Source organism: Chrysemys picta, chromosome 17 (genome assembly GCF_011386835.1).
Source record: "Chrysemys picta bellii isolate R12L10 chromosome 17, ASM1138683v2, whole genome shotgun sequence".
Taxonomy (NCBI): domain Eukaryota; kingdom Metazoa; phylum Chordata; order Testudines; family Emydidae; genus Chrysemys; species Chrysemys picta.
Window position 1 is genome coordinate 8533485 of NC_088807.1, and position 24674 is coordinate 8558158.

Below are 24674 nucleotides of genomic sequence, written 5' to 3' on the forward strand. Positions count from 1 at the left end.
ACAGCTTTTTCGTTTGAGAAATTATACACAAAATTAAAAATATAAAGAATGGTCAAAATTGAAACAGTGTTTCAGATTTGTTGAAAGAGAACATTTTGATTGCTCCAAACCAATGTTTTCCCAGACTTGTGTGTCCCAAAAAAACTGCAAAATTTTCATTTTTCATCTTGATTCTGGATGAAAAAAAATTGAAGTCTCAAAATTTTCCATAGGACAGAAAACCTGTTTTCTGGGCAGCTCTATTTACCAGTAAGGTTTTCATCTCTGGGGGCCCCAGTTCCATTGGGATATCATGTGTTGAGGAATTAAGCAGTTTAGAGTTATATCTCTTGCTATTTAGATATGTAAAAATGATCCTACTGTAATAGCAAGAAAATAGCATCCTGCTATAATTCCTCAAGCTACCAATAAATGTATTAGTATATTACCAGGGTTTCCAAAACTAATACAAAAAGTATTAACATTGATATCCATTTTGTGGCCAATGCTTCATAGATCGAAATGTTTATTTACTAATGAATACATCTAAAAATTGGAAGAGCCCAGCGGAGGGCAACAAAAATGATTAGGGGGCTGGAGCACATGACTTATGAGGAGAGGCTGAGGGAACTGGGATTGTTTAGTCTGCAGAAAAGAAGAATGAGGGGGGATTTGATATCTGCTTTCAACTACCTGAAGGGGGGTTTCAAAGAGGATGGATCTAGACTGTTCTCAGTGGTGGCAGATGACAGAACAAGGAGTAATGGTCTCAAGTTGCAGTGGGGGAGGTTTAGGTTGGGTATTAGGAAAAACTTTTTCACTAGGAGGGTGGTGAAGCACTGGAATGGGCTACCTGGGGAGGTGGTGGAATCTCCTTCCTTAGAGGTTTTTAAGGTCACGCTTGATATTCCATGATCCTATGATCTTAGTGATGGCATTTTTAAACATGTATGAAGACAACAGGTTAGCTGAGATTGAATTTCCTTCTCTCCAATAACTAGTACTTATCCACAGAGATTTTTTCACTTACACTCCACAGCAGGACTATATAGTCTTATTTAATTTTTCAAGCCAGAAAGATACAATCTGTACAGAGAGGCATCTCCTTCTGTGCTGAATTCAGCTGGATTCACCAAAGGATTGGCTATTTATCTGGTTAACGAGGGCACCTAGAATTACAGTAGTCAGGTTTATTAATCACCAAAACTTTTGGAAGAAATATAGCTGCCTGCTTCAGAGCATCAACCATCCTGGAACAACTGGGGGTTAGAAGAGACTTTCCCTATGGGTAGATTATTTCCTAGCTCCTTCTTGCAGGATTTCATTTTTATTATTATTATAGCTGGTTGAAAATTTTGTGACTGGACAGTTTTCCCATCAGAAAATGCTGATTCAATAAGATAAAAATATTTCATGGGAATGAATAGATTTTGTTGAAATTTTTGAGAGAATGCTATCAAAACGTTTCATTTCAATATAGTCAAAACTGTGCTTCAACTTTATGGTTTCAACTTTTATGTTAGAATAGAATAGTCAAGGCATTTAGACATTTATATTATATTATATTATATTATATTATATTATATTATATTATATTTAAGAGTCAAAATGATAAAGTCACAATGAATCATTCCAGCCTTTCAGAAATGAAACATTTTGATAAGGCCATTTCAATATTTCTGGAATAAAAAATTTCAGATATTTAGTGTCTTGGTCAATTGTCCCATTTCGACTTTTCATTCCAATTTCGAACAAAAAGAAATTTCAAAATGTCTCAATTTCCCAAGGGACAGAAATCCAGTTTTCTGGCCAGTTCAATGATGCAGTAAGGTCCTGAAGCTCTGGGCACTGATCAGCATCCTATTGCACTGCGCTCTGTACACACACATAACAAACAGATGGCCACTGAGCTGAGGAGCTTTGAATCTAAGGCCTCCATCCTGCAAATTCTTACGCACATGCTTAACTATGCTGTGTGTGCAGCCCTATTGAAGTCAATGGAGATGCTTGCAATGTATAATGTAAAACAATACATTCATCTTTGCAGACTGTTGGTCTGTGTAATATCCATTTTCCTCTGAAGCATCTGCTGCCGGCGTCAGATTTGACTAGTTATAAAGTACACATGGGGATGTTGGGGCTGATTAGCTATAGTTTGTACAGTATTCTGAGATCCTCAAGTGAAAGTCACAATGCAGTTTTGTCATTGACTTCAGTGGACCCAGTATTTCACCCAGTATGTTCATTATTTACCTATTATCAATTAACAAAATTCCCCCTTCACATTTAATAATGGGCATGTTTGATCACTCTCTGAGAGGCTACTTTGGCTGTGCCTTTAAATCTCCTCTTTCTGACAGCATTTCAGCCAGAAAATAGCACCTTTGCACCCAGTTTAACATTCCCCCATTGATTTAAAGGGTAAAGAAGCCCCGGAGCCGATCTATGAAAATTTTGATCTAGCGGATGTGCCTCCTTCTACACATCACTCCGAACAGACGTATGAATCTGTCTTTCCGCTATATGCGAACGGTAAGTGATCCACTCCACTCACGCCCTCGGCCCGGACTCAGCAAGGGTCTTAAACACTCATATGCATTTTACCAGGTATGTAATTAGTGGGATTCTTCATATGCTTCAAATTATGCATGTGCTTAATTACCAGGGCCTGGATCCTTGTCACTTATTCCTACTGATGTAGAGCTTTCTCCACCAGGAGAACTGGGGTGAACTTGACCCCTTCGGCCCTAAGCTTGAGGAATCTGATTTTCCATAGAAGTGGGGTAGGAAATAGAACGAGAACAATCAGAGGCAGATCCAGGTCTCGCTCCCCGACCCATGGAGGAGCAGCCTGAATTCATCGCATTGTAACATTCAGAAGGGTAAACTAGTGGGGAAAATGTTTCCTGTACGCTGACTCCGACCAGTGAGAGATTTTGAAATCTCTGATTAAATGCAAGCTGGAAATAAGGTTCTCATTTTGATGGTGAGGGTGACTCACCCTTAGAACAAACTCCCCAGGGAAGTGGTGGATTCTCCATCACTTGATATCTTCAGGTCAAGACCAGACACCTCTCCGGAAGATGCTTTAGCCAAACAAAAGTTTTTGGGCTCAACTGAGAGGTAACTGGGTGAAATTCACGGGTCTGTGCTATACAGGAGGTCAGATTAGATGATCTAATGGTCCCTTCTGGCCTTAAACTCTATGAATCAAGGAAACTTGGATCCAAGAAAGAGAAGAGAGACTATAAATATCAGACTGAATGGGTTTTGCTCCCAGGCCCTTGAAATCTTTTGGTCCTGATCAATGGAAAGCCTAGCAATAATTTGAATGAGTCCTGGGTCAGGCCCGTTACCACTAGAAGTGTTGCAATTTCCGATTAAGTTGAATTATGGATACCCTGGAATTTCAGAATACAAAAGCCAGCCTCCAGATCACAGATATGAATCTGCAATTACTATAATATCATAAAGTTTGTTCTGCTGCCTTTGTGAAACGGGCTGGGATTCCCGTGTCTTTTTTAGGGGCGGATAAGTGGCAAAATAAGACCTGAGCAAATATCTGAAAGAAACTCTGGATTTTCCTTGATGGCATTCTCATCCTTCATGTTTGCTTCCTGCACCACTCCATTGATGAGTTTGCTTCAGTACGGTCATGGAGTCAGAAAATCAGAAGTAAACGTTAGATCAAGAGAGTATTTCTAATTCAGCCATGAATGTTCACACTGCAAACCTGACTGTTACTCTCAACCAACCGCTGAAGAGATTAAAATAACCTGTTAGATTTATATTATCAAACGCAATGAACGTAATGTAAATGGGCTATGCACCAAGAATATTTCGTTGAAATTGTTTAGTTAATAAATTCATGTTATTAATAAATTTGAGATAATCACAATCTGTTTAGCCAATTTGTAAAGAGAAAAAAAATTATCTAACAAGTTAAGACTAATTTTTTAAAAGTGGATCACGATTTTGGGCACCCACAGTGATGCATCTTAGAAAAACCCGATTTTCACAAAATCAGGCCCTTTTCAGGTGTCTTAACATGTGCTTCTAAAATCGCTAGTCACTTTTGACAATTTAGGCCTAATGTTCTATAAATATCTGCCCAAGATTTAGCCATAAATCAGGAGTCCCACCTCCACATTTGGCATGACCGTTTGTAGTCTCACACTTAGAACGGGCAAATGCACTGAAACAGGGCTAGATTCTGCCCTTTTACTTATAGGGAGCACTCATGTGCTATGCGCATAACTGACTAGTAGAGCAAAGTACTTTTCAAAGTGACTAAGAGTGGCAGAACCAGGCCTGCAATCTCAGAGAATCATAGAACCATGGGGTCAGAAAGAACAGAAAGGGTCACCTAATCTAACCCCTGCCAAGATGCAGGATTTGTTGTGTCTAAACCCTCCAAGACAGATGGCTACCCAGCCTCTTTTTGAAAACCTCCAATGAAGGAGATTCCACAACTTCCCTAGGCAGTCTGTTCCATTGTCCTACTGTTCTTACCATTAGGAAGTTGTTCCTGAGATTTAATCTTTATCTTCTATGCTGTAACATCCTATCTGGTAGCCTCTCTGGGGGAAGGTTGAAGATAGATAGACGGATTGATAGTGGGTTTGTAAAGGAAATTGCATTGCTTCTGTGTTGCTTATGCAGAGAGAGGATTTCATTCTTGAGGGACTGCACCATGCACCAATTTTACATTCACCTCCAAATAATAATAAACCAATTGCCACACCAAAATTTGCAAAAACTGGGGTTTGGCTCCTAGACCAGAATTTATTGCAGAGGTGTCTGATTTGATGTGCCCATTGGGTGAATAAGGACAGACACGGGGATGGATTTTGCATTGCAGGCTGCAACTTTATTAAACTTAATATGGGGAGGGGCGCTATCTGCCATGTCCTCCATACTGTCACCCACCAGGCATTTTAAGTGGTTACAGTGCAGTGGTTACAGGCTCCTACCATGTAACCCATAACTCGGGGTAGACTCTCCTCAGCTGATCCCTAAGATTCAGGTTTCTCCTCTGAGTCGTACCACCACCACCCTAGTGAGGGGGACAGAGGGTCCTAGAAGGGGGACCTCAGCTAGGGTGGCCAGATGTCCCGATTTTATAGGGACAGTCCCAATTTTTTGGTCTTTTTCTTATATAGGCTCCTATTACCCCCCCTCCCCTGTCCCGATTTTTCACACTTGCTGTCTGGTCACCCTAACCTCAGCCCACAAAAGCCAAAAATCCTCTCTCATGAACCCAAGGCCCCTCAACAAATTCACAGGTCTTCTACTTCTAGGAACCTTCCCTTTTAGCCTGTTAACCCCACTGGAAAATGGCTTCAAGTTGCAATGAACTAATATCCCTGACAAATACTAGCTCAAATAACTAAATCCCATTCCTAATTAACCTAACTGTGCCTCCTAGGTACTGAGAGGAAGGCAACAATCCCACCAGGCCTCTGCTAATTTGGCCTGATGGGGAGAAAAATTCCTGCCTGACCCCCAAACAGGCCATTGGTCAGACCCACAACACTAGCAAGACACAGCTCCGAAACTACCATTACAGGGGTGGGGCTGGGGCTGCTGAAACTTCCCTCTGTCTCCAGCTGGCCAAGAGGTGGATAGAACCTCTGAAGTGAGTCCAGGCCCATCAAGTTTTCCACCCAGTGAGGCAGGTGGGTGGCACCATCTCTCACTTTCTCATTTTTGCATGCCTGGAAACAGTGTCCAGACAGTCATTGCAGGGGTCTGAGAGTCCCTCTCGTCCCCTATTCCAGTGTCCAGTCCAAGTCACATTTACATTCTGTCACCGGAATACAGGTTGTACAAATCATATGTCTCTCAGCAACCTTCACTTAAATCAACGGTGTGTTTTGTTTGGGATCGGGTAAAATTCCCTGGGGATCAATGGTGTGAGATCTGCAGGTGGCTAATATGTTTTCCATGTTTCCTTCTCATTTTCCTGTAGACGTGTACAGGCCATGAGAGGTGCAGGATGTTGGAAGATAAGCGTCTCAGTTTAGCTTTTTCAAGGATTGATTTCAATGTGTCAAAGCCAGCAGAAGAGGGAAGAAGAGGACACTCCGGCACTGAAGGAACATTTCAGAAATTTGAAAATATGAAGAATTTTTGGTTTTTGAAGAGAGAAATAAAGAGCAACATGACTTTAACCTACATGATTTCTTAACTGGGAATGAGGATGTGTGTCAATTTCAGACTAGTTCCTCCTGTGCAAAGGGAAAATGTGAGTTTGATGTAAATAGATGATGCTGTATCATAAATTATAACTGTATTTCTGTTACATGTATGCTGGGCTGTAATGTATGAGAGGGCTCACTTATTTGATCACATGAGTCAGAATTTTCTTTTTGTTATCTAGCTCTATAAAACTATTAATTTCAATTTCCTCTTTTTCAATATATTCAAAATAAAATAAAATTTAAAAAAGAAAAACAAGTATTGTGCAGTAATGTGTATAGAACTGAGCAAATAATTGATTTTTTTCAGCTCAGGAACCAAACTAAAAATTTAGTTATTTCGAACCAAAACTGAATTTTTCTTTTTCACCAAAGCAAAAAAAAAAAAAGTTGTTGTTGGGTTTGTTTGTTTGTTTTCCATTTTGGATAGAAAACACCCCAAACTCTATGAAATGAAAAATCTGAAACTAAACTAACTTGGGTGAGAGTTATTTGGGGGGAGGAGGGGAGGAGTTTGTTTATTGTTTTAATTCTGAGGTGTTTTTTATTGGAGATGAAACTTTTTTTGGTTTTTCATTTAATTTAGTTTTCAAGTGTTTTTCCACCCCTTAAAAATAAATATACCTGAAGTTCAAAATTAAAATGTCATTTTGAAATGAAAAGACACAATGTTTCATTTTGAAATGGTTGAAACAAACTGTTTTGACTTTTTAAAAAAATTCCATTTTTTTCAGCCAAAAGTATTTTCCACATTTAATCCAAATTCATGAATAGTTTCAGTGCCCCCCCCCAATGCTTTTTTTCAGCTTATGTACTATTCCCCCCCAAAAAAACCTTTCACCCAGCTCTGAACACATGAGCATATTCACAGTTCCTCTGCTTTGTAAAAAACAGATAGCTCTATTGATTTCATTGGCGCTTCACTACTTTGGCCTTTTGAGTATTTTCCCCTTCACCAATTTCTTCCATTTGAGCATGTGGCCCATAGAGGGTAAAACACTAGATTAATTCTTAGATTGCACTCCCTTCTGCTGGGGGGGTTATACTGCTCAGCATTGGGAAGACACCCACTCATTTCAGGTACCACAGTGAAGACGAGGCAGCGTCAGACCTGGAGGGGTCAAAAGAGGAGTTTCTGGAGTAAGCTGATAAATTAGGGCCTTATCTAAAGCTTACTGAACTCAATGGAAAGACTCAACTGCCTTCAATGGGTTCAGGATCAGGTCCTCAAAGAGCAGCAAATTTACTGTGCCTGGGCAGGACCTGACAGAGACCTGGAAGGACCATTGTGATCATGGATTCATAGATTCCAAGGCCCGAAGGGGCCACTGTGTTCATCTAGTGTGACCTCCTGTAGAACACAGGCCAGCGAACTTCCCCACAATAATTCTGAGAGCAGATCTTTCAGAAAAACATCCAATCTGGATTTAAAAGTTGTTAACGATGGAAAATCCACCACAAACCTTGGTAAATTGTTTCAATGGTTAATTACTCTCACTGTTAAACATTTACACTTTATTTCCCGTCTGAATTAGTCAAGCTTTAACTCTCAGCCCTTGGATTGTGTTAGACCGTTCTCTGCTAGATTGAAGAGCCCATTAGTAAATATTTGTTCTCCAGGCAGGTACTTATTGACTGTAGTCAAGTCACCTCTTAACCGTCTCTTTGTTAAACTAAAGAGATTGAGCTCCTTGAGTCTCAATATCAGGCATGCTTTCTAACCCTTTAATCATTCTCAGAACTCTTCTCTGACCCCTCTCCAATTTATCAACATTCTTCTTAAATTGTGGACACCAGAACTGGGCACCGTATTCCATCAGCAGTCGCACTGCCACCAAATATGGAGGTATATTAACCTCTCTATTTCTATTCAAGAGTCCCCTTTTTATGCATCCAAGGTTCACATTAGCCCTATTGGCCATAGCATTGCACTGGGAGCTCATGTTCAGCTGATTATTGGTCCTGCTGGTGTTGGTCCTGCTTTGAGCAGGGGATTGGACTGGATGACCTCCTGAGGTCTCTTCCAACCCTAATATTTTATGAAGGGGGAGAAATTGATGGCCAGCAGAGAAAAGCAGGTTTTCAAAGGCAAGAAAACCTTTGAGGAACCATTAGAAAAGCATATCTTTGGTGAAAGGGAGGGCAAATTAGTTTAGTGCTCTCAAAAGAAGAATGGCGGTAGAACTAGATAAAACATGGTGCTATCTGGGAACAGGACTTTTTCAAGTTTCTTCCACACAGCTCTGCCAATCCAATAGCACCCTTACTATTCCAGTCTTGGATGTCTCCTAAAGAGAGAAGGCAGCAACTAGGAGAAGGCAGCAGTGGCTGTTCTCAGTGGTACCACATGACAGAACAAGGAATAATGGTCTCAAGTTGCAGTGGGGGAGGTTTAGGTTGGATATTAGGAAATACTATTTCACTAGGAGGGTGTGAAGCACTGGAATGGGTTACCTAGGGAGGTGGTGGAATCTCCATCCTTAGAGGTTTTTAAGGCCCGGCTTGACAAAGCCCTGGCTGGGATGATTTAGTTGGTGTTGGTCCTTCCTTGAGCAGGGGTTGGATTAGATGGCCTCCTGAGGTCTCTTCCAACCCTAATCTTCTATGATTCTATGATTATTCACCATGATCCCCAAGTCTTTTTCAGTCACTGCTTCCTAGGAAAGAGCCCCCCACATCCTATAAGTATGAGTGACATTCTTTGTTCCTAGATGTATACATTTACATTTAGATGATCTGGGTGTAATAGACCAGTGAGCCTTACTTTCTTACCCAGTTACACAGGCGGAAATTATAATTAGAAATAGAATTATAGGCCACCTTCATGATCATGATCATGACATGGTAGGGACTAGCCAGCACGGCTTCTGCAATGGAAAAGCATGTCTGTCTAATCCACTAGATAGTGGATAAAGGAGAACCAATTAATATAATTTATTTGGCCTTTCAGTAGCCTTCAACAAAGTCCCTTTTAGGTGGTTAGTAAAGAAACTAAGTAGGGCTATCGATTAATCACAGTTAACGCATGTGATTAATTCAAAAAAATTAATCACAATTAAAAAAATTAATCGCAGTTTTAATTGCACTGTTAAAAAATAGAATACCAATTGAAACGTATTAAATACCGGTATTTTGGATGATTTTCTACATTTTCATATACATTTTATTCTGTGTTGAAATTGAAATCAAAGTGTATATTATTTTTATTACAAATATTTTCACAATAAAAATGATAAAAGAAATAGTATTTTTCAATTCACGTCATACAAGTACTGTAGTGCAATCTCTTTGTTGTGAAAGTGCAACTTACAAATGCAGATTTTTTTTTGGTTACACAACTGCACTCAAAAACAAAAGAATGTAAAACTTCAGAGCCTACAAGTCCATTCAGTCCTACTTCTTGTTCAGACAATCGCTTAGACAAACAAGGAGATAGTGCGGCCCTCTTCTTATTTACAATGTCACCAGAAAGTGAGAACAGATATTTGCATGGCACTTTTGTAGCTGGCATGCAAGGTATTTATGTGTCAAATATGCTAAACAATCATATGGACCTTCAGGCTTCGGCCACCATTCCAGAGGACATGCTTCCATGCTGATGATGCTCGTTAAAAAAATACCGCATTAATTAAATTTGTGACTGAATTCCTTGGGGAGAATTGTATGTCCCCTGCTCTGTTTTACCCATATTCTGCCATATATTTCATGTTATAGCAGTCTCAGATGATGACCAAGCACGTGTTCGTTTTAAGAACACTTTCATTGTAGATTTCACAAAACACAAGGAAGGTACCAATGTGAGATTTCTATCCAACCCAAGGTTTAAGAAGCTGAAGTGCCTTCCAAAATCTGAGCGGGACGAGGTGTGCAGAATGCTTTCAGAAGTCTTAAAAGAGCAACACTCCGATGCGGAAACTACAGAACCTGAACCACCAAAAAAGAAAATCAACCTTCTGCTGGTGGCATCTGACTCAGATGATGAAAATGAAAATGCATTGGTCTGCACTGCTTTGGATTGTTATTGAGCAGAACACGTCATCAGCATGGACGCATGTCCACTGGAATGGTGGTTGAAGCATGAAGGGACATATGAATCTTTAGCACATCTAGCACGTAAATATCTTGTGACACTAGATGTAACAGTGCCATGCGAACACCTGTTCTCACTTTCAGGTGACATTGTAAACAAGAAGTGGACAGCATTATCTCCTGCAAATGTAAACAAACTTGTTTGTCTTAGCAATTGGCTGAATAAGAAATAGGACTGAGTGGACTTGCAGGCTCTAAAATTTTACATTGTTTTATTTTTGAATGCATTTTTGTACATTATTCTACATTTGTAAGTTCAACTTCCATGATAAAGAGATTGCATTACAGTACTTGTATTCGGTGAATTGAAAAATACTATTTCTTTTGTTTTTTTTTACAATGCAAATACTTATAATCAAAAATAAATATAAAGTGAGTACTGTACACATTTTATTCTGTGTTGTAACATAAATCAATATATTTGAAAATGTAGAAAACATCCAAAAATATTTAAATAAATGGTATTCTATTGTTGTTTAACAGTACGATTAATCTTGCGCTTAATCATGATAATATGTTTTTAATCACACGTTTAATCGTGATTAGTCTTTTTAATCACTTGATAGCCCTAAAACAAAGTAATCATTGGGTGTGAATCAAAGTTCTGTCATGGGGCAGAAACTGGCTCAAAGATAGAAAGAATAGGAATAAATGATCAATTAAGGAGAATAGAGGGTGCCTAAAGGGTCTGTACTAGGCCCTCTGTTGTTTAATAAGTTTATTAATTATCTGGAAAGGGGAGTAAACAGTGAAGTAGCCAAATCTGCAGATGGCACAATATGCTCAGGGTCTAGCAGGTTGCCATGTATGGGGTCAGGAAGGAATTTTCCCCGGGTCAGATTGCCAGGAATTTGGGGGTGGTTTTTCGGTTGGTTTTTGGTTTTTGCATTCCTCTGCAATGTGGGGTGAGGGTTGCTTGCTGAGATTATCTGGGTATTTCTCACCTAATCAGTTCCCAGCCATGGCAGCAGTCTTGGGCGCTGATGCACCGCTATCCTTCCTATTCTCTGCCTGCGGCACACAATTTTCTAAGTCTCTTGCAGACTGTAATACTTTCGCCTGATTTTGTTTGTTGGGTTTAGTGTGCTGGTGGTGGGTGGAGCTGGTGGCCTGTGATATACAGGAGGTCAAACTGGATAATCTGATGACTCCTTTTGGCCTGAACCTCTGTGACTCTTATAGCAAAGCCCAGAGAAGATCATGCGGAACTTGGGAAGGGCCTGTCAGAGCTGAGGGAATGGGTGGCTCAATGGTAAATAAATTCCATGTTGAGGTCATGCCTGGCAATGCTTGAGGGGAAACAAGGCAGCGCACATTGGAGGGAATAGCTGGACCCACTTATACCCTTGCAGGGAGCTAGATTTGCTGTAACCAGAGCCCTGATGGCACTGGGCACAGCTCAACGAAGCCCCTGTTCAAGGTGCGCTCACAAAACAGAAGCAAATGTTACGTTGTGTAAATAAGATGCTAGAAGAGAATGGTGAGAATATTGAAGTGTCACTCTATGAACCAATGAGATGCCCCCACCTCGACAGATGTGCCCCAGGCTGGCAGGTCATGGGCACGGCATCTAAGTGGTGCCTGGGCTTGGGGTTGGGGGAATTTGACCCCTAGTGCATGGAGCCCCTGTCTCAGTCTCTGATGGGGAAAAGCTCTTTCTATTCTCATCCCAAGACAGCGATGACCCTTGCAGGCTCACACAGACAGCACAGAAGAGGAGACGCTACAGCACAGTGACTGTGGCTTTCTGTCTATTTTAGCACAAAGGAACAGAAACAACCACTCAGCTGAGAGCAGCTGCCACTTATTTGCTGGCTTGACCATAGCAAGAGAACAGGGAGAGCAGCTGGGGACTGCAGCTTCCCCTTTACTGAGACCAGAATGAGCAGAGATGGTCTGGGAACAGGGAGCCTGATTTTCTGATATCCGGATCCTTGTGCTCTCATTTGCACCAGTACAAAGTGAGTGTGATACATTACCATCCTCTTTTAGCAGCCCTTTGCCCTGATGCAAACACAGCACCAGGTGCAGGGCAGCAACGATTCAGACCCGGAGAGCCACTGCAGCTCGTCCCCTATCTAAACCCAAGGAGCAGAAGAGAAAGGTCACTGGAGAGAGCATCTAAACCTCAAGGAGCAAAGCAGAACACCCCAGCGACGAGCTGTGGCTTCCCATTGGCCTGAATCCTGCAGAGAAGAAGGTGACCCACAGCACCAAGTCACTGCAGCTCCTAGGCTGTGAGGAGCATCAGACACAGTGGAGACTGGAGAACAGAGCTAGTGCTTTGTCTGAGACCCAAGGACTTGCAGGAGATTCAGAGCAGATCCCTTTGTTCTTGGGGAGCAGAAGCCACTGCAGAATTTGAAGGCAGTTGAATGAATGTTCATTCCACCAATGATTCTCGCACTGTGCCTGTGGCTTGCTTGTGAGTACTGGGCTTTGTTTCCCCCATAAGAAAAGTATGAGTAAAATTGTCCTGTCATAGACAGAGCTGTTATATGCTATTGCAGAGCTGAGAGATTGCCTCAGAAACTGTTGTGTCATTAAGGCACGAACAAGGCCCTGCTCTCCTTATCTATCTTGCTGTGTGCTGGAATGGCTATCTTGTGTTTCTATAGCTTAACTCTTTTATGAGGCTAGGTTGGCTTCTTGCTCAACCACCAAGGTGGAGGACCAGTGTGCTACTTTTTGTCTGGTTCCTAGTGTGGCATATTGAAAATTCTGCTAAAATTGTGGCTGTCATTTAAAATGTCAGGGGTTTTTCTGGTCCTGACTGCAGGCAGGGGGATCTGTAGGGAAGTGTGCAGTCTGGGTCCAGCAGCAATCAGTCTGCAAAGAGGCAGCCTAGAGCAAGGTGGGGTGAGTTGGGCCTGTCTGCCTCAGCGAGCAGCCTGCTTTTTCTCTTTCTGTTTTTTGTTTTTGTGTGTTAAAGTTCTGGATTCTAAGAAATAAATGGTATAACGTTGCAACCTTCCAACAAGAGTATTATGCCTTTATCTAATTTCTCTGTTTGTGTGCCATGAAACAGGACATACAAGCTTTCCCATCGCATCTAAGTGTTGTCCCCAGGCAGACAGCTCCTGGAATGCCCCAGCAAGGATTCTCCAGCCTCATCCACAACCCTAACTGAATTGGCACCTTGTGGAAATTCTGCAGCTATGAATCATTTTCAGATGAAAGGAAAAATGATGCTGTTTTTCCCTAAAGTAACTTTATTTTTTCTCCCAAAGCTTTGAGCTTTACATCCCAGCAGCAGCCAGCCTCCAACTGCATCGCCATAGTGTGTAAGTCCCTTTTCTCATCATCACACTAATGAAACTCTGTTTTTCAAATGGGCTGAGTGTTCACAACTCTAAATGAAGTCCATTGGCTCTGCAGAGGCTCATTGTCCAAGGTGCGAATAGAATTGGGTGAATTTTCTTCAGTGATCAGCAAATTCTCTGGGGCACGGAATCTGTCTGCAAATTTGGGTCGAACTCAGTGAATAGTTTTAGCCAAAAGAAATTAAAAAGTTGAAATGGTTCATGTCACCTTTTTATTTTGAAATGGCATTTTGTTTCAAAAGTTAGCTAGTTTAAGAAAAAAAAGGGGGGAGTTGAAAAATACCAAAAAATAACCCAAAATGAAACAAAAAATGAAAAAAAATGCTTGATTTGACCCAAAATGGATTTGTTTCTTTGTTTTTGTTTGTTTGTTTGTTTGTTTAAGAGCGAAAAAAGCAAAAAGAAAATTCAGCTTCAGTTCAAAATGAACCATTCCCCCTTCCCTCCAGATTTGTCAGTTTTCCCCTCAAATCAAAAATCAATTATTAGCTTATTAGCTCAAGTCTAGCACTGAGCCCCTGCAGATCCCGAGGATTCCATTTCAAGCCCCATGTGCTCCGGACTTTTGAAAATCAGGACTCTACAGACCCAATGCAGGCCCCAAGTTGGGTTGGGCCCTTTCTCTTCCACAGGAACTGGATTAGGCCCTAATCATCGGCAAGGGAAATCACTCATGTTGGGTGTTTTATGGTCTCTGTTTTTCTAGGGGATCTCCCTGCTCCTGAACTATATCTGGACAAGTCATCAGCTTATGTAGGTGACATGGTTCTTTATCAGTGTCTCACCCCCTCGGACGCCCCCGTGAGCTTCGCTTTCCTTTGCAAGGATGGCAAGGAAATGACCAGGAAACCAGCTGTGCCAGGGAAATTGTCCTTTGACTTTCCCTATCATGTGTCTGAGCAGAGTTTGGGCAACTATTCCTGTGGGTATCAGCACAAGGGCCTCCACAACCAAGTGTGGAATTCTCGTCTCAGCATCACCCACTACCTGAGTGTCACAAGTGAGTAGGCATCCATTGTGCGGAGGATAAAAATGTTCCATTGTTTAGTATTTTGTTTAGTAGCATATTGTGGTAACACAGGGCCCATTCCTGCACCCCTTGCTCCAGCAAGCAACTCTTTCAATGGGGACACTCAGCATTACATTGTTGGTTCACAAGAGTTTCAGAACTGGAGCACAGCGAGTATCTGTTCCTCAGAGGAGCTCAGTGTGGTTGGTGCGGTGCAGAGAACCTTTAATTGCCATGAGAGTGAATGGGAGTTTCAGAGGATGAATATTTCTCACTCATCACTCAGTTGCTTTTCAGGACTGTGTCTGAAATGTCCATGTACTCTGGGATCTCCTCTTCAACAATGGCCAATGCTAGGTGCTTCAGAGGAGGGCTGAAAACTACAGATCTGATTGAATAATATTTGTTGAATCATTTTTCCAATTACTTTTGTGATATTTTGCCAATCTAGTATGTGAAAAATATTCACTGGGCTTTCTGCTGGGCGAAGGATGGCTCTGTGCTGAAAGCTGTGGCTATAGCTTCAAACCAGGTGGGTTCAAATCCCACAATGGCAATTTTTTAATCCATCTGATGTCTCAAACCATAAAGGGAGAAATAATATTTCCCTATGCTCTGCCAGAGATGTGTCATCAGGCTAATTTTAAAATTACGTAGATACTCCAATGATGGGAGATGTTCCAGCTGTTGATAGGGCAGGTCAGATAGAATCATCCAATTATTTAATTAACAATTTTTGTGAAATATTTTCTATGAAATATTCAATGAATAACAAGTCCTACTATTTGCCCATCTTTGTGCATTATTTCAGAGTCCGTCACTGATGGCAGAATTAGGACCACAGAGTCGTATACTGAATTTGGATATATTTTAAATCATGCTTAGCTGTTGTACAGCACTTCCCATCTGTAGATCTTGTAGCACTTCAAACAGGACAGTGAATGTTATTGGGAAACTGAGGCACAGAGAGGGGAAGGGAGTTGCTCAAGATCATAAATCAGGTCGGTGGCAAAGCTAAGGTTGGAATCCAGGTCTGCTAATCCCTGGAACTCACCACTTCCACGTGGGAGGCTCGTGAGTGGCTATGACATCTAGTGCTGAGCAGGGCCAGATTTACACCTTACGCGCCCCTATGAATTCTAGTGCTGAGGGAACTGAGCTGGTCAAAGATTTTTCATTGAAATGTGTTTTTGACAGAAAATGACATTTCCATCTAAACTGAAACATTGCAAAATGTGTCAAATTCGATGAAAATTCCTGTAGAAAAAAAAATTAAATGAGTTTTGTTTGTTTGTTTTGAAATGTAAAGAGTCCCCTATGGAGCTGATTGAAACTCAGAATGACCAGTTCATGGGATTTCAGCATTCTGAAATGTCTTTTTCTTTCCCATTTGAGTCAAAACAAAAAAAATCATAATTTCATTTTAGATTTTTGAATTTCATTCAAACTCTTTCATTGTGATACAGACAGGAGACACCTTATCTAAAAAAGAAGATACGCTGTTCCAGTGTCTACTAAGTAGCTGCTGCCCTTAATGATTTTAAAATAAAATAAAAATAGAATTTTTCAACTATCTCGTCATATAATGACTTGTCATTAGTAATAGGAGTATTGCAAAATGTCATGAAATTATGTAAAAATAATATACAAATGAAACAAAATAAAATAAATTCCAAAACAAAGTTTTGATACTGCAAAATGAAATTTCAGAATTTCAAAAATCTGAAACAAATTTTCAAAATCCCAACACAAGCCTTTCTCAAATCTCAAATTTTCAGAATTTCAGAATTTCCAGGATTATGGAAATTCTGGGGATTATGGTGATTTTTTTTAAATGTTTTTTTCCACATAGGAACAAAAAAGACATTTCAAAATGTTAAAATCCCATGAGTAGGTAATTCGGAGTTTCAATGCGTTGTATGAGTAGTATTAGATTAGGATGGAAGGATTAGATTCTTATCAGTAAATGTCAGTAAATGTTGATTTCGCCATAAACACACAAATAAATGAAACAAATATTTTCACTGATAATATCAAAATTTACAGATAGATAAAGTAAGAAAAATGATCCTTCATAACTTATTAGAGTTTGATGTAAGGATATTTACTGTGTATAGTTTGACATGTGATGTTGACAATTTGTGTTTTAATGGTATAAAGCTTTAACTTTTTGAATATCAGTATTTATGTCATTATATAATTGTCTGACCCTCCCCCATAATTTCTTGTAGCATTAAAAATAGAAACAAATGCTTAACATCCATAATTTGGTGCGACTGTGTAAATGTAAATTGCTAAGTATAAAAAATGCTTCAAAGTAAATATTGATATTGTCAGATGAAATTATAAAAAAAATAAAAATCAGATTCTGCCAAGCCTAACTATGAGGGTCGCTTTACATTTCAAAACAATACCCTCTTCCCCAAGAGAGGAAAGAAGCGACTGCCTTAGTGTTAAAATATCTAAGAGGGTTTCCTGCTTTTGCTTTAACACTTTCTGCTCTTGTAATTTTTGCACAGACAAAACCACCAATTCCAGCAGCCACGATCCAGAGACGCCCTCTTCCCATGGTAAATCATCTCATTCACTCATGATTTAGGAGACTTCTCCAATGCCCCCTAGGATGTGAATTCCAGAAAAGCAGAGCTCCTTCCTGTAGGAGCTGTTATCTTTTCCTCTCACTCGCCTCCCTTCTTCTTGAAGAGTATACACACAGGACATCCATTGAATGGGCTGCATTCAGTTAGCCTGGTGCAATGGGGTATAAATCACCACCACCGCCATTCCCACAGTGAGACTATTCCCCAGCAGGATTCACCTCAAGGGAGGGCAGATGGTGTTTCCCCAACCTCCAGCTTCCACCAGGGTGCTCCATGGTAGCTCTGCCAGCGGGAGCTCTAAGGGGAGTTAGAGCCTTCCTGGATCACTCTGAACCAGAATAAAGGACCTTGAGACCAATTTGGGCTGCCCCAGCCTCTGTCCCAAGCAGAGTTTCCAGTGCTAGAACCTCCAGCCAGATCTGGTCTGGCACAGAACTGGGCCCAGAATATGCACAGATAATCTTCCAACCTGGATGACACTGCTACTGAATTGGTTCTGTCCACTCAACAGGGGGCAGGCAAGGCACTCACACTTCAATCATCAGCTTCCTAACTCTCCTTAGGCCTCCCGCCTGACTTTGCCAGGTTACAATGTAAACGTCCACCTGTACTAAGTGCCTGTCAGAACCCGGGCCAGAGGTAGTAGCCGCTGTAGCTCAGGCTATCACCTTGCTCTTTGCAGACTGGGTTGAAACCAAACCAAAAATAAATCACTGGCCTCCTGGTACTATTGATGGAAAGGTCAAAGTTTAATTTGGGTTTTGTTTTTTGTTTTCTGTCCCCAGCAGCGCGTAGTGAGTGTCCCATATTTCAGGATATTTTCAAATGGGAACATGAAAACAAATAGAGCTGGTTGAAACAAAACAAAACAAAAATACAGAACAGTTTTTCATTGAAAAATTCAGATTTGTCAAAATCAGAATGTTTCATGGGAACGTATCATTTCTGATGACACTTTGAAGGGAAAGCGTCCAGATGAATCATTTTGACTTTCACATTATATTAATGTTATGAACATTATAGTATAAGTATAAATAAATATTGATTTTAACATATTTTATTGATATGATTTGTATTTAATATTATACTGAATATATTACAATGATTCAATCTATCTTTTACCTTATCAAAACCAAAATGATTTAACATTATCAAAGCAAAATATTTCAGTAGTTTAGAATAAATTTTTTTAGCAAATTTCTTTTTGCAGGAAATTTAAAATGTGTGGCTTTTTGTTCCAATCTGGAATGAAAACAAATTTGGAAAGGTTAGAATTTCCCACAGAATGGAAATTCTGGTGTTTGAGCAGCTCTAAAAATTCATTCTATCATTCAGTGAGTGGCCTGTGACAGACGTCTCAATAATATTAGATACTTACTTTTGGTCTAGCTCTTGAGGGGCCAGCCAACTTCAACGCATTCTAGATTCCCTTTCCCTTTATTTCTAGTCTAATGTTATTGTTTTCTGTAAATATTCATGTTGCTTTGGTTTTCTAGGACTGCAAATGATACTTGGAATTACAATTCCTACAACCCTGGGTCTGTGCTTGGTTCTGTATCTAGTAATAACGAAACATATGTAAACACCTACACCTGTTAGAAGGTAGATAAAACAAACGTCAGAAGAAATCCCCAGGTTCCATAACATTCTGAAACAGGGACAGGGAGCCAGGATAGAATCACTGTTAGATGTTTGCAGTACGTTTCTTTTAGGGAAGGGCCAAAGTCAGAACTTCAAGTGTGAATCCAGCCCAAATTCAGGGGTTTATTATTTGAATCCTGTAATATTCTGGCAGTGTTGGCCTGAAAATTCCACCTGTTAGCAGGTGAAGATTCTGCTAGAAAACATTAATGCATCTTTCTGATTCACTGTTGCAGGGGGCTTACTCTATGGTGTGTTCTACCAATGCCCCTTCCCTGCATGACCCTTGTTCCCTGCAGGGCCCAGCACCTTGCACAAACCGCAGGGCAGGCTGGGGAGTTGGCCAAGGGAGCTGCCTGTAAACCCAGGGTTTGCCTGCACACGCGTGTGCACAGCTGTGTGAGTGTACACAAATATGACATATACACACATGTGAGTGCATGCTGGTGCATGTGCTGCGTGTGCACAGGTGCATGAACATGCACATGCTTGTGCATGACTGTATCTGCACTCGTGAGTCTGGAGCCACCAAGGTGAGCCCCAGCGACTGGCACGTGTCCCCCACTTTGCCCTGCACGACTGCATGCTGCTGAAGCCAGGCAAGGCCTGGGGGAGAGTGGGGGGATGCTCCGCCCGGTGCTGCCACCCAGGCTGCCAGGGGAAGGTGGGGTGTGAGGAATAGTGAATAAATCACCAATATTTGGAGAGTTTCACACGCTGTTGGGGACAGCGCCAGCTCGCACAGCCAGGGAGATCTGAGGGGCTGGGGTATGGAAGCACAGAGTTTATATTATTAGTGGTTCTATTATACTAACCCCCCCCAGCCCCAGAGGGCTCAGGGCCCTGTGGTGCCAGGCATGGCTCAGAGCTAACTAAGATGAGAGGCCCTAGCCAACAGGGCATCCTCCCTAGCCACGCTCCTCCCCACATCCCACATACCCTGCCCTTGGCTGCTCCCAGTCACCCAAGGTCCTCAAAACTTTGCACAGGTAGCATCACCTCCATTATAGAGACAGGGAAACTGAGGCACCGGGGCATACCTAGGGTCCTACAACAAGAGAGACAGGGATAGAACCCAGGAGTCCTGACTCCCAGCCCCCTTCTCTAAACACTTGACCCTCCAGGAGAAAGGCTCCATGTCCTATTCCCAACCAGTCCAATGTATCCAGATCCTCCCGCCTTGAGTGGAAGTGACGACTGGGCAACTGCTCCAGGGGCTGTACTCCACTACAGAGCTCACAGTGCAGCTCCTTGCAGCAACTGTCAGCCGGAGCATTTGGGAACGACTCACTCTCAGCACTTGGGGCCGCAAAGTAATTCTCTTATTGTTGTTTGCACTGCACTAGTGCCTAGGAGCCCACTCATGGTCCGGGACCCCATGGTTCTTGGGTCTGCACATAATTTATTAGGTGTATTACAGCAGTGTTTAGGAGCCCCACTCATGGCCCAGGACCCCGGCACTAGGCGTGGCACAGCATGTATTATGGGAGAGCCCAGGAACCCCAGTCATGGCCCAGGCCCCATGATGCTAGACGCTGTACAGCACGTATTATGGGCATACCTAGGAGCCTCAGTCATTGCCCAGGGCCCATGGCGCTAGGTGCAGCACACCAAATCATTGCTCTGTCTTGTGTGAACAACGCCGCCTCTGTTAAGTGTTGCATTTTGGCTTTACAGATGCAACCGTGAGATCCAGCCGTCCTTGTCATCAATGGCCAAAAGACTCCAAAGAATCAGGAAGCGTCTGTGAAGAAGCAAAGAGGACCTGCTTCATGAAGTCATGCAGTGGTCCCTTAATGAAAATCAAAAAGTGCAGGAGTGGCGGGCGACTGAAAGGAGGCTCCGCCAGCAGAATGCGGAGCGCCGGCACCAAAGCACGCAACGCCTGCTAAGCATCATTGAGCACCAAGCAAACTTGATACAGACGCTCGTAGCAATGCAGATGGAGCACATCCGTGCCCCCCCCCCGCAGCCCTTGTCCCCAAACTCTTTCCCTTGTGTCCCCATGTCACCGCCAAGCCACTTTCCGCAACATCCGGATTCTTATCGCCACCAGCTGCCTCCAACACCTGTAGCTTCACCACCCAGCCCTGCAAACTACGACCCTTACCCACTGTACTCAACCCCCATCACCAGGCATTTTAGCCAGCCTGAAGTGAAGCACTCATTACATTGCACTCCAGACAGGAAGGCTGAGTATGATAACAAGACATACACAAATCTGTGATTGTCCCGTTCCCCATCCCGCCCCCCTTTCAAACATTACTGGTGGCTTTCAGCATCAAATTGCTCCCTCAAGGCATCCCTCATCCTTGCAGCCCCACGCTGGGGCCCTCTAATAGCCCTGGTCTCTGGCTGTTCAAATTCAGCCTCCAGGTGCTGAACCTCTGAGGTCCATGCCTGAGTGAAGTTTTCATCCTTCCCTTCACAAATGTTATGGCGGGTACAGCACACGGCTATAACCATAGGGATGTTGTCATCGGCCAGGTCCAGCTTCCCATACAGAGTGCACCAGTGGCCCTTTAAGCAGCCAAAACCACACTCCATAGTCATTCTGCACTGGCTCAGCCTGTTGTTGAACCACTCCTTGATGCTGTCAAACCACTCCTTGCTGCTGTCAAGGTTCCCTGTGTAAGGTTTCATAAACCACGGCATTAAAGGGTAAGCGGGGTCTCCAAGGATCACAATGGGCATTTTGACTTCCCCTACGGTGATCTTCTGGTCTGGGAAGAAAGTCCCAGCCTGCAGCTTCCTGAAGAGGCCAGTGTTCCGAAAGGTGCGTGCGTCATGCACCTTTCCGGGCCAGCCTGTGTTAATGTCCGTGAAACACCCACGGTGATCTGCAAGCGCCTGGAGAACCATCGCGAAGTACCCCTTCCGATTTATGTACTCGGAGGCTAGGTGGTCTGGTGCCAGGATTGGAATATGTATGCCATCTATCACCCCTCCGCAGTTAGGGGAACCAATTTGTGCAAAGCCAGCCACAATGTCACGTACATTGCCCACAGTCACGGTTCTTCTGAGCAGGATGCAATTAATGGCCCTGCAAACTTGCATCAACACGATTCCAACGGTCGACTTTCCCACTCCAAAGTGGTTAGCAACCGATCGGTAGCTGTCTGGAGTTGCCAGCTTCCAGATTGCAATAGCCACCTGCTTCTCCACTGGCAGGACAGCTGTCAATCTCATGTCCTTGTGCCGCAGGGTGGGGGTGAGCTCAGCACACAGGCCCATGAAAATGGCTTTCCTTGTCCGAAAGTTCTGCAGCCACTGCTCGTCATCCCAGACTTGCATGACGATGTGATCCCACCACTCAGAGCTTGTTTCCCAAGCCCAAAAGCGGCATTCCACTGTGGTGAGCATGTCTATGAATGCCACAAGCAATCTCGTGTCATATGCGTTACGTGAGATGACTTCATCGTCGGACTCCTCACTGTCAGTTTGTAGCTTAAGAAGTAACTCGACTGCAATTCGTGATGTGCTGGCGAGACCCATCAGCATATTCCTCACAAGTTCAGGATCCATTCCCGCAGCCCGAAAGGGAAGACAGAGTGAGCAGTACAAAAAACATTGAAAGCTGGCGCCAAATGTGGATGGAAGCACAGGGATTGCTGGGATGCAAACCGATGCATCACGGGGCATTGGACAGGACCAAGAATGCCCCGCACTCCCCACCCTCTTCCCACAAGCCACAGCACTAGAATGGGAAGAGGTGCTCTGTGGGATAGCTGCCCATAATGCACCACTCCCAATACCACTGCAAGTGCCGCAAATGTGGCCATGCCACTGGGCTTGCAGCTGACAGTGTGAACACACGGCAGCGCTTTCCCTGCTGCGGTCTCCGAGGGCTGGTTTAACTCACAGTGCTCTATATCTGCAAGTGTAGTCATGCCCTAAGAGACCCACTCCTCACCCCCTGCCTCCCGGCCGCACTCACCAGCTCTGCTGGGAGGTGACTGTGTTTGCTGGACTGAGCCGGAGTGCAGCCAGGGCTGGTCCCAGGGCAGGGAATCGCTCCAGCCCCTCGGGAGTGGTGCGATCAGCCAGCTTATGGCCTGCCCCGGCTGAGCTCCCTCAGGACCCACTTGCCTGGAGGAGCCCAGCCAAGCCTCCCACACTATCCTGCATCCACCCCGACTGCCCAAGACTGGCCAGTCTTCTGCACCAGTCCCAGGTGGCTCAGCTCGGGAGACAGGCGGGGCCCCACCGGTAGAGGGAAGCAGAGACTGCCCAGAGCTGAAGGTGCATTGGGGTCTGGCCAGGGGGCAGAGAATAGCCCTTAGCCAGCTGGTGGGCAAGGGGAGCGGAGCAAGTGGTGGGCGGGGGGGACCAGTGGGCTGGCAGTGTCTCGGGGCACAGTGCAAGCGGAGCAGGACGGGGCCCCTTCGGCGCATGGGCCCAGCTCCATGGCTCCACTGGTGCCATTGTAAACCTGGCACTGTGTGTAATAATCTCTTGCCCTGTTCCTCGTTCTCGCCCTCTTTCATTTTCAGGCTGAATCACTTCCCCTTTATTTACAAGGGAAGATCACATTGGTCATGCTCCAGGGCGGGGAACTCTGGTACATGGCCACCAGCAAAGGGAAGTGCTGCGATCTGAAGCAGGAGTCCCGGCAGTCTCCACCTCTCACTCCGGTCTCGTGGATTGCACAGCGGTCATCCAGCTTGGCCCCAGTCGCTGCAAGGAAACGGCCCCTGCTCCAAATCATAGAATTGTAGGACTGGAAGGTACATCAAGAGGTCATCTAGTCCAGTCCCCTGCACTCAAGGCAGCACTAACTATAATCTAGACCATCCCTGACATTCTCTAACATGTTCTTAAAAATCTCCAGTGACGAAGATTCCACAACCCTTGTCCCAGCAAGGAAGGGGTTTTTCAATAATAAAATAAAACATAAAAAGACACATTTAAAGGCGTTCCTTCAAAAAGTGCTCGTTTGCTTTTCAGAGTTTTCAGAGTTTTGCCCAAATGACTTGACCAGAGGACAAAAACCAGACCAACAAAACTTGGAAATTGACGTTAGCTGTAAGGAGTTCTTTTAATAGAAGCTTTGTAAAGTGTGAATGTGAATGCATGATTGTGTTTGGGCAAAACTCTGAAAAGCAAACGAGCACTTTTTGAAGGAACTCCTTTAAACGTGTCTTCTTATGTTTTATTTTATTATTGTAAAACCCCTTCCTTGCCCATGCTGGTGTATCTTAATTTTCACCAGAAAGCACATCTGGTCACTGGTGTTTTTTCATGTTAGCAAAAATAATAATAATAATAATAATATTCCCGGCCTGGAGGTGGAAGACTTTCTCTTAATTTACAGGATCTCTCTTATGGTTTGTGGTCTGACTGAGGGTTTGTGTTTTTAACCCTGCTGTGTCAGCCTTTATCTTTATGTTAGAACAGGTACCTCTCATTGTAAAAGTTACATAATTTATTTACAGAATATTTTCATGTTAGCAAACAAATTAAGAAAAGCCTTTGTTTCTTCAGGGCCCGTGTTCATCTTACATCTTCACACTCTGTGAAGGGGGTGGGGGTGAGGTGCTCTTGTTGTAAAATGCAAAATGCCAGAGCACAGTGATAGCTGATGAAGGTTGGCAAAGGACAGAGCCCCCATCCTGCATCCTCCCAACCCTCGCACCCCAGCACTCCTCTGAGAACCCCCCCCCCCCGAATTCTCCCTCACTGCTCCAACCCCACCTGTTGCCCAGCTCTGAGTCTGGGCTGGTTGTCACCAGCGGGGCCCTGACCCATTGAGTGGGTCAATGGGGCACAGCTGGAGCAGGGCTGTTTATCAAAGGCAGAGGCAGGCACCAGTCTCAGGGCTGGGAGATGAGGA

General features: G+C 43.4%; 1 protein-coding gene across 3 annotated transcripts in view; it reads left to right on the top strand.

Annotated features, from left to right (window-relative positions):
* The window catches only part of LOC101951410 (deleted in malignant brain tumors 1 protein-like), a 68162-nt gene extending 61552 nt beyond the window's left edge, over positions 1-6610 (top strand). Inside the window, exons 16-17 of one of the 3 annotated variants that reach the window (XM_065570746.1) lie at positions 2400-2511; positions 5951-6608. In XM_065570746.1, coding sequence (XP_065426818.1) covers positions 2400-2511; positions 5951-5967 — 129 coding nt within the window. In that variant the 3' untranslated portion in view covers positions 5968-6608. Of the gene's footprint in view, positions 1-2399; positions 2512-5950 lie in introns of all 3 variants that reach the window. The other 2 variants (XM_065570748.1, XM_065570747.1) reach the window with 2 other exon arrangements.
* Positions 6611-24674: the final 18064 nt, after the last annotated feature.